This window comes from Macaca mulatta, chromosome 2 (genome assembly GCF_049350105.2).
Source record: "Macaca mulatta isolate MMU2019108-1 chromosome 2, T2T-MMU8v2.0, whole genome shotgun sequence".
Lineage (NCBI taxonomy): Eukaryota > Metazoa > Chordata > Mammalia > Primates > Cercopithecidae > Macaca > Macaca mulatta.
Genome location: NC_133407.1, coordinates 41,900,217 through 41,910,458, shown reverse-complemented (window position 1 = coordinate 41,910,458; position 10,242 = coordinate 41,900,217). Strand labels below are relative to the sequence as shown.

Genomic DNA, 10,242 nt, shown 5'->3' with positions numbered 1-10,242 from the left:
CAAGCAGACATGTGAATGACAGTGCTGTTGGCTAGATGAGAAAGGCTTGGAGAGGAACAGGGTTGGGGTGGGGAAAAACTTCCCTTTCCCTCAGGACATCCGATTTCAGTGTGGTTGTAGAAAGAATCCAAGCTGGCTAAATAATTCTCTCTAAGCAGTTACCGGGAGGCAAGTACAGAGCTTCCGACTCTGGTAGGGGTGGAGATTCTGATAACTACTTGGCTTGCCTGAGGAATTCCTTTCTATTTATGTGTTTGCCTGTATAGCTTTTAGAGTCTCCTTGCAGAGTGTGGTTGTTATAATTACTATGGCAAAAATCCCAGCTGGAAGCTAAAACACACCCAAAGGAGGAAATTGAACTCAACATGTAGGACACCCAGCCAAGTGCTTTTCCCAAACCGTACTCCATTAGCCAGTCTGGAGAAGAGTTCCTGAGTGACCAAGAGGAAGGAAACAGGCCTTAGGTGCCTATTGAAAAATAGCTTCAGGAGCTTGCAGTGAGCCGAGATCGCGCCACTGCACTCCAGCCTGGGCAACAGAGCCAGACTCCGTCTCAAAAAAAAAGAAAAAAGAAAAAAAAAAAAGAAAGAACTAATTCAGCAGATTGGCCTTTTGGACATCATAAATTTGAAGTGCTTATTTTATTTGTGTGTGTGTGTGTGTGTGTGTGTGTGTGTGTGTGTGTGATGGAGTCTCACTCTGTTGCCCAAGCTGGAGTGCAGTGGCGCGATCTTGGCTCACCGCCACCTCCGCCTCCCGGGTTCAAGCAATTCGCCAGCCTCAGTCTCCCGAGTAGCTGGGATTACAGGCATCTGCCACCATGGCCGGCTAATTTTTGTATTTTTAGTAGAGATGAGGTTTCACCATGTTGGCCAGGCTGGTCTCAAACTCCTGACCTCAAGTGATCCATCCACCTCAGCCTCCCAAAGTGCTGGGATTACAGGCGTGAGCCACCGCGCCCGGCCTTTTATTTATTTTTTTGAGACGGAGTTTTGCTCTTGGTGCCCAGGCTGGAGTGCAATGGCACGATCTCTGCTCACTGCAACCCCTGCCTCCCAGATTCAAGTGATTCTCCTGCCTCAGCCTTCCGAGTAGGTGGAATTACGGGAATGCACCTCCACGCCCCGCTAATTTTGTATTTTTAGTAGAGACGGGGTTTCTCCATGTTGGTCAGGCTAGTCTCAAACCTCTGACCTCAGGTGATCCACCAACCTCAGCCTCCTAAAGTGCTGGGATTACAGGCATGAGCCACTGTGCCCGGCCTATATATTTTATTTATTTTTTTTTTTTAATTTTTTTTTTTTTTAGAAGGAGTCTCACTCTGTCACCCAGGCTGGAGTGCAGTGGCGCGATCTTGGCTCACTGCAAGCTCCGCCTCCCAGGTTCACGCCATTCTCCTGCCTCAGCCTCCCGAGTAGCTGGGACCACAGGCGCCCGCCACTACGCCCAGCTAATTTTTTGTATTTTTTTTAGTAGAGACGGGGTTTCACCGTGTTAGCCAGGATGGTCTCGATCTCCTGACCTCGTGATCCGCCCGTCTCGGCCTCCCAAAGTGCTGGGATTACAGGCTTGAGCCACCGCACCCGGCCTATTTTATTTTTTTGAGACAGGGTCTCTCTATGTCACCCAGTCTGGAGTGCAGTGGTGCGGTCTTGGCTAACTGCAGCCTCTGCCACCCCAGTTTCAAGCAATTCTCCTGCCTCAGCCTCCTGAGTAGGTGGAATTACAGGAATGCACCACCACGCCCGGCTAATTTTGTATTTTTAGTAGAGATGGGGTTTCTCCATGTTGGTCAGGCTAGTCTCGAACCTTTGACCTCGGGAGATCTGCCCGCTTTGGCCTCCTAAAGTGCTGGGATTATAGGCATGAACCACCGTGCCTGGCCTATTTATTTTATTTTATTTTTTTGAGACAGTCTCACTCTGTCACCCAAGCTGGAGTGCAGTGGTGTGATCTTGGCTAACTGCAGCCTCTGCCACCCCAGTTTCAAGCGATTCTCCTGCCTCAGCTTCCCCAGTAGCTGGGAATACAGGTGTGCACCACCACGCCTGGCTAAGCTTTGTATTTTTAGTAAAGACAGGATTTCACCAGATTGTCCAGGCTGGTCTCAAACTCCTGACCTCAAGTGATCCGCCCGCCTTAGCCTCCCAAAGTGCTGGGATTACAGGCGTGACCCACCGCACCCGACCTGAAGTGCTTGTTTAGATATTCCAGCGTTGATAATCAGTAGCAGTCCAGAGTTCCTGAGAAAGGTCCAGGCTGGAGATAAAAATTTTCAAATTCTTAGCCTACCTTTCTCTGTTAATAAGCAAAAACAAGTGTTGAAATTAGAGGGAGCCTGCAAAATTGCAACTAACAAATATCAGGAAGTATAAGGCTAACCAAGAGGGCTGAGGGTGGTAGTTCATGCCTGTAATCCCAGCTACTAGGGAGGCCAAGCAGATGCCTGACTTGCGGCCAGGAGTGCAAGACCAGCCAGGCAACAGAGCAAGATCCCATCTCTACAAAAAAATCAAAAAACAAAAATTAGGCCGGGCACGGTGGCTCATGCCTGTAATCCCAGAGAGGCTGAGCGGGCGGATCATTTGAGCCCAAGAGTTGGAGACCAGCCTGGGCAACATGGAAAACACCTCTCTCTACCGAAAATACAAAAAATTATCCAGAGGCCGGGTGTGGTGGCTCACACCTGTAATCCCAACATTTTGGGAGGCCAAGGTGGGCGAATCACTTGAGATCAGGAGTTCGAGACCAGCCTAGCATACATGGGGAAACCCTGTCTCTACTAAAAATACAAAACTTCGCAGGGTACGGTGGTATGTGCCTGTAGTCCCGGCTACTCATGAGGTTGAGGCAAGAGAATTGCTTGAACCTGGGAGGCGGAGATTGCAGTGAACTCCAGCCTGGGAGACAGAGCAAGACTCCATCTCAAAAAAAGAAAAATAAAAAGCCAAGCTTGGTGGCATGGGCCTGTAGTCCTGCTACTTGGGAGCCTGAGGCAGGAGGATTGCTTGAGCCCAGGAGGTTGCAGTGAGCTGAGAGGACACCACTAGCACTCCAGCCTGGGCTACAGAGGGAGACTCTGTCTCAAAAAAAAAGACAATTAGCTGGGTGTGGTGGCACCGCCTGTTAGTCCCTATTATTGGGGAGGCTGAAACAGGAGGATCATTTGAGCCCAGGAATTCTAGATTACAGTGAGATATATGATCACACCACTGCACTCCAGCCTGGGCAACAGGGTGAGACCTTATCTCTAAAAGAAGAAGGAAAAAAGTCTAACCAAGATGTCTAGAAATATTGTTGTTGGCATTACCTAACAGAGTAGGCAAGTGACCTCTCTCTCAGAGATTAAATGAGATGACATATCTAAATATACTTTAGAGCTTCTTTTTTTTTTTTTTTTTTTTTTGAGACGGAGTCTGGCTCTGTCGCCCAGGCTGGAGTGCAGTGGCCGGATCTCAGCTCACTGCAAGCTCCGCCTCCTGGGTTCACACCATTCTCCTGCCTCAGCCTCCCGAGCAGCTGGGACTACAGGCGCCCGCCACCTCGCCCGGCTAGTTTTTTTGTATTTTTTAGTAGAGACGGGGTTTCACCGAGTTAGCAAGGATGGTCTCGATCTCCTGACCTCGTGACTGCCCGTCTCGGCCTCCCAAAGTGCTGGGATTACAGGCTTGAGCCACCGCGCCCAGCACTTTAGAGCTTCTAAGATCTTTTTTTTTTTTTTTTTTTTTTTTTTTTGAGACGGAGTCTCGCGCTGTGTCACCCAGGCTGGAGTGCAGTGGCGCGATCTCGGCTCACTGCAAGCTCCGCCTCCTGGGTTCACACCATTCTCCTGCCTCAGCCTCCCGAGCAGCTGGGACTACAGGCGCCCGCCACCTCGCCCGGCTAGTTTTTTTGTATTTTTTAGTAGAGACGGGGTTTCACCGAGTTAGCAAGGATGGTCTCGATCTCCTGACCTCGTGACTGCCCGTCTCGGCCTCCCAAAGTGCTGGGATTACAGGCTTGAGCCACCGCGCCCAGCACTTTAGAGCTTCTAAGATCTTTTTTTTTTTTTTTTTTTTTTTTTTTGAGACGGAGTCTCGCGCTGTGTCACCCAGGCTGGAGTGCAGTGGCGCGATCTCGGCTCACTGCAAGCTCCGCCTCCCAGGTTCACGCCATTCTCCTGCCTCAGCCTCCGAGTAGCTGGGACTACAGGCGCCCGCCACCACACCCGGCTAGTTTTTTGTATTTTTAGTAGAGACGGGGTTTCACCATGTTAGCCAGGATGGTCTTGATCTCCTGACCTCGTGATCCACCCGCCTCGGCCTCCCAAAGTGCTGGGATTACAGGCTTGAGCCACCGCGCCCGGCCATGCTTCTAAGATCTTTTACAGATGGGCACCATCATTGAAAGTGTCTCTGGTGGTCTTCTGCCCCATAGAGGCTTGCTGTGGGAACAATTTTACCATACTCCCTCCACCCCCACTCCAACCCCAAATGATAATGAAGCAGGGGCCTTTCTAGACCCCTTTCCTCTCCAGGTCAATATCAGTATTAAAAGCCAAATACCCTTTCTTCCTTCAACAAAATTCCTTTCCCCTCTCTTTCTTCATCTCAGTCTCTCTCTTCTCCTAGTTACAGAATAAAAGCTGTCATTCATATTGATGAAGACAAACAGCCGGGGGGGCAGTGGCTCATGCCTGGAATCCCAGCATTTTGGGAGGCCAAGTTGGGCAGATCACTTGAGGTCAGGGGTTCAAGACCAGCCTGGCCAACATGATAAAATCCCATCTCTACAAAAAATAGATGGGCACGGTGGTGCACATCTGTAATCCCAGCTAATCCGGAGGCTGAGGCAGGAGAATTGCTTGAAGCTGGGAGGCAGAGGTGCAGTGAACTGAGATCATACCACTGCACTCCAGCCTGGGTGACATAGCTAGACTGCATCTCAAAAAAAAAAAAAAATTAATGAAGACAAACAGAGGGTAGGGAGAAAGAGAGTAGGAAATAGGGCATGACCATACCTAGCAATAGCTAACTTCAAATTCCTCATGAAGTGTATTTTTTTTTTGAAAAATGTCTTGTTTTGTTTCAATTAAGATGTTTCCTGTCCATGTAATTATTATTACTTTGTTGCTTATTTTTGTTCATTATATTTTTTTCTCTACATGTCTTTTTTTGCCTTGAGGTTTTTTGTTTTTTCCAAATAAATTTAATTTTTTTTTTTTTTGAGACAGAGTTTTGCTCTTGTTGCTCAGGCTGGAGTGCAGTGGCATGATCTCCGCTCACTGCAACTTCCACCTCCCAGGTTCAAGCGATTTTCCTGCCTTAGCTTCTGGAGTAGCTGGGATTACAGGAGCCTGCCACCACACCCAGGTAATTTTTGTATTTTTAGTAGAGACGGAGTTTCACCATGTTGCCCAGGCTGGTCTCGAACTGCTAACCACAGGTGATCCATCTGCCTTGGCCTCCCAAAGTGCTGGGATTACAGGCATGAGCCACTGCAGCCGGCCAAATTTAATTTTTTAGAGCGGTTTTAGGTTTACAGCAAAGTTGAGCAGAAAGTTTCCATTTACCCCCTGGCTCCTGCAAACACACAGCCTCCTCCATTTTCTTTTCTTTTCTTTTTTGAGACAGACTTTTGCTCTTGTTGCCCAGGCTGGAGTGCAATGGCGCCATCTTGGCTCACTGCAACCTCCGCCTCCTGGGTTCAAGCAATTCTCCTGCCTCAGCCTCCCAGGTAGCTGGGATTACAGGCATGCACCACCATGTCTGACTAATTTTTTGTATATTTAGTAGAGACAGGGTTTCAACACCTTGGGCAGGCTGGTGTTGAACTCCTGACTTCAAGTGATCTGCCCACCTCAGCAGATTACAGCCATGAGCTGCCACACCCGGCTTGAAATACGTCTTGATTGCTTTCTGGATGCTTTTAATGTAATCTTCCTGTCTTTGATCTGCAGCTTCTCTATGAGGAGTCTAAGTGTGGATTATTTTTATCATTCTTGAGATCCATTGTGATTTCTGAAACAGGATTTTAGGAGTGCAAAAGGTTTATTGGAAAAAGAAAAAGAAAAAAAGAAACAGGATTTATATTTTTCAGCAATTCTGGAAAATTTATCAGGCATTTTCTCTTTGAATGTTACCTGTCCATTTTCTCTATTCTTTTCTTCTGGAACCCTAGTTAGCCAAATGTTAGATCTTCTCCTTGTATCATTATTGTATCATGCATATTTCCTGAAATCTCTTTGTTTCTCTGTGCTATATTCTGAATAATTTTGGTAGTTCTTCTAGTTTATTAATTTCCCCTTCAATTATATCTAATTTGTTTGCTAACCTTTTCATTTAGTTTTTTAATGATTTATTTTAATTGTAAAAAACACATAACATAAAATTTATCATCTTATCCATTTTTAAGTGTACATACAGTTTAAGGCTGTTAAGTGTATTCACATTGTTGTGCAACTTATCTCCAGAACCTTTTTTTTTTTTTTTTTTTTTTTGAGACAGGGTCTCACTCTGTTGCCCAGGTTGGAGTGCAGTGGTGCTATCATGGCTCACTGCAGTTCCTCCCTGGGCTCAGGTGATCCTCTTACCTCAACCTCCGGAGTAGCTGGGACTACAGGCTCATACCACCACACCCAGGTAATTTTTTATTTTTTGTAGAGACAGAGTTTCACCATGGGACCCAGGCTGGTCTTGTTTCCGGGCTCAAGGGATCTGCCCTCCTCAGCCTTCCAAAGTGCTGTGATTACAGGTATGAGCCACCATGCCCAGCCTCCAGAACTTTTTCATATTGCAAAACTAAAACGCTGTACCCATTAAACAACTCCCCAGTTCCTCCTTCCTCCACCCGACGGCAACTACTGTTCAACTTTGTTTCTATAAATTTAATTAAATAAATAAACAAATAAATAAAATTTAACAAAATTGTATTTTAGATAGCGAAATCATGCAATATTTGCCTTTTTGTGACTAACTTATTTCTTTTTTTTTTTTTTTTTTTGAGACAGTCTTGCCCTGTTGCCCAGGGTGGAATGTAGTGGCGTGATCTTGGCTCACTGCAGCCTCTGCCTCCCTGGTTCAAGCGATTCTCCTGCCTCAGCCTCCTGAGTAGCTGGGATTATAGTCACCTGCCACCAAGCCTGGCTAATTTTTTTTTTTTTTTGTATTTTAATAAAGATGGGATTTCACCATGTTGGCCAGGCTGGTTGCAAACTCCTGACCTCGTGATCTGCCCACCTCGGCCTCCCAAAGTGCTGGGATTACAGGCGTGAGCCACCGTGCCCGGCCATGACTGGCTTATTTCATTTAGCAAAATGACTCAAGGTTTACTCATGTTGTAGCATGTGACAGGATTTCCTTCCTTTTTAAGGCTGAATCATATTTCACTGTATGTACACACTACATTTTGTTTATCCATTCTTCCTTTGTTGGACACTTGGTTTGCTTCCCCCTCTTGGCCATTGTGAATAATGCTGCTATAAACAAGGGTGTGCAAATATTTCTTTGAGGCCCTGCTTCCCATTCTTTTGGATATATACCCAGAAGTGAGATTGCTGGGTCATAGAGTTGTTCTTGTTTTAATTTTTTAAAGGAATTTCCATGCTATTTTCCACAGTGATCTGTGCCATTTTACAGTCCCATCAACAATGCATAAAGTTTCCAATTTCTCCACATTCTCACCAACACGTGTTATTTTCTGAATTTAGAGCTGCATGAGGTTTGTTTGGGTCAGAATAAAGGACAATTGCCCTGGAACAACCAATGCAGGCTCTTCAATTTTTAAGTTCCTCATTTTTGAGGAAAGTTTCCAAACACCCCACTTGTGGTTCATTGTTCATTGGCCAACCTGAGATCCTGACTCCTAAGTGGGGAGTTTTATGGATGTGTGTGAATAACTAGTGGAACCGTGTTCTCCAGCAGCTTATGAAGATCAGAGAACAGAGAAACTTGAAAACAGAACTCTGGACCAGGCGCGGCGGTTCACACCTTTAATCCTAGCACCTTGGGAGGCCGAGGCGGGTGGATCACCTGAGGTCAGCAGTTCGAGACCAGCCTGGCCCACTTGGCGAAACACTGTCTCTACTAAAAATACAAAAATTAGCTGGGCGTGGTGGCTGCCTGTAATCCCAGCTACTCAGGAGGCTGAGGCAGGAGAATCTCTTGAACCCTGGAGGCAGAGGTTGCAGTGAGTCAAGATTGGACTACTGCACTCCAGCCTGGGCAACAGAGTAAGACTCTGTCTCAAAACAAAAGAAGAAAGAAAGAAAGAGAGAAAGAGAGAAAGAGAGAAAGAGAGAAAGAAAGAAAGAAAGAAAGAAAGAAAGAAAGAAAGAAAGAAAGAAAGAAAGAAAGAAAGAAAGAAAGAAAGAAAGAAAGAAAGAGAGGGAGAGAGAGAGAGAGAGAGAAGGAAGGAAGGAAGGAAGGAAGGAAGGAAGGAAGGAAGGAAGGAAGGAAGGAAGGAAGGAAGGAAGGAAGGAAGGAAGGAGAAAAGAAAGAAAAGAAAAAAGAAAGATAAGAAAGATAAGAAAGAAAAGAAAGAAAATAGAACTCTGGAGGAAAGTTAGGGCAACCAGGAAGACTCCTGAGCAGTAAGAACCACAGCTAATTCTTTGGGCAGATTTCTCCAGTCTCTTTACATCCAAGGAGAAGAATTCCTCTGCCCTCCCCAGGGAACAGAAGCCTGCTGTGCCCACTCAGAGGAAGATTCTGATCAGAGAACACATCAGCATTTAGAAAACTGCAACTTCTAAGTCACCTTGGGCAGAGTGAATGCTGTGGGCCAAGCTGGAGATGCAGGGAAGTGGGAGCGCAGACTGAAAAAATGCAGACCGCTGGGGCACTACTCATTTCTCAGGCTCTGATCTGCTGTAGTACTAGGAGTTTACTCAGGTCTGTGTCTGCCTCCTTTCTGAATAGGCCAAATAATTTATCCAAATGGCCTTCCTACAGCAGCTCCCCACTCCACGTGGCCAGATACGGGTTCCAGACCAGTGTGGTCTCCTGGGACATTGACACAGCAGCCAAGTTTATTGATGCTGGGGCAATCACAGTTGGTTGGTTGGTTTGAGATAGGGTCTCACTTTGTCATCCAGACTGGAGTGCAATGGCACAATCACAGTTCACTACGGCCTCAACCTCCCGGGCTCAAGCGATCCTCCCACCTCAGCCGCCTTTGTAGCTGGGACTACAGATGCATGCCACCACATCCAGCTAATTTTTTAATATTTTGTAGAGACTGGGTGCTGCAATGTTCCCAGGCTGGTCATGAACTCTTTAACTCAAGCAATCTGCTGGCCTGGGCCTCCCAAAGTGCTGGGATTACAGGTGTGAGCCACCACACCCAGCCCATGATTGTAACTGGCTCAAGGGCTGGCAGAGGAACGGTGTTTGGCAGCTTGATCATTCGCTATGCCATGAGCCCATCTCTCAAGGAGCAGCTCTTCTATGCCATTCTGGGCTTTGCCCTGTCTGAGGCCATGGGGCTCTTCTGTTTGACAGTCACCTTCCTCATCCCCTTCGCCATGTGAAGCTCCATGGGGGTCACCTACTCACCCCAGGTGCTACGACTCCATAACATTCCTGGTGCTGGCATGTGCTAAGTTTAACCACTAAACACGATTCTCCCTCTTTTTTTTTTTTTTTTAAAGGGGTGGGTGGGGGCGACTTTATTGGTAGAACGAATACTGCACTGGGAATCCAGAGCTTAGAACCCTGGTTTTGGTTTTCAGTTCTGGTGCTTTGGCTAAGAGGCTGTGTTATGTTAACCAAACTTCCTCCAATAATTTCCTTTTTCAGAAGATACAACTAAGTTAACCTGTTTTAGACCCAAGGCTGGGACAACAGCTGTCAGAGTTTTCTGAATGTCCGTTCTGGTTCAGCTATACCTTGCTTTCTTTAGTTATCTTTATAGAGCAGTGAAGAATTCACCTTTATGACAAATGATTGCATTACCATGTAAAACTTTCCACCACAGCAAGCCAGGCAAAAATATGACTGTATATGATCCCTGCTCAAGGGAAGTATGTAGAAATAAAATGATTCTTATACTGCAGTAGTGCAATTGCTGAGTGGGAATATGGGCAGGACATGAGGATTTCTTTTTTAAAAGTTTCTGCAACATACATCATGCATCATGCATGGTGTCTCAAGCCTGTAATGCTAGCACTTTAGGAGGCCGAGGCAGGAGGATCCCTTGAGCCCAGGAGTTCCAGACCACCCTGCAAAACATAGGGAGATCCTGTCTCCTAAAAAAAAAAAAAAT

General features: G+C 46.4%; 1 protein-coding gene across 1 annotated transcript; it reads left to right on the top strand.

The window, feature by feature from the left end:
• Nucleotides 1-8,431: 8,431 nt before the first annotated feature.
• LOC721156 (ATP synthase F(0) complex subunit C1, mitochondrial-like) lies at nt 8,432-9,508 on the top strand. The gene is made up of 2 exons (XM_077994070.1): nt 8,432-9,042; nt 9,326-9,508. The coding sequence occupies exons 1-2, from the start codon at nt 8,803-8,805 to the stop codon at nt 9,506-9,508; spliced, it is 423 nt and encodes a 140-aa protein (XP_077850196.1). The 5' UTR covers nt 8,432-8,802.
• Nucleotides 9,509-10,242: the final 734 nt, after the last annotated feature.

Coding starts and splice junctions, on each gene's coding strand:
- LOC721156 (XM_077994070.1), top strand. CDS start 8,803: ATGCAGACCGCTGGGGCACTACTCATTTCTCAGGCTCTGATCTGCTGT. Junction 9,043..9,325: donor CAATCACAGTTGGTTGGTTG/GTTTGAGATAGG, acceptor CACCACACCCAG/CCCATGATTGTAACTGGCTC.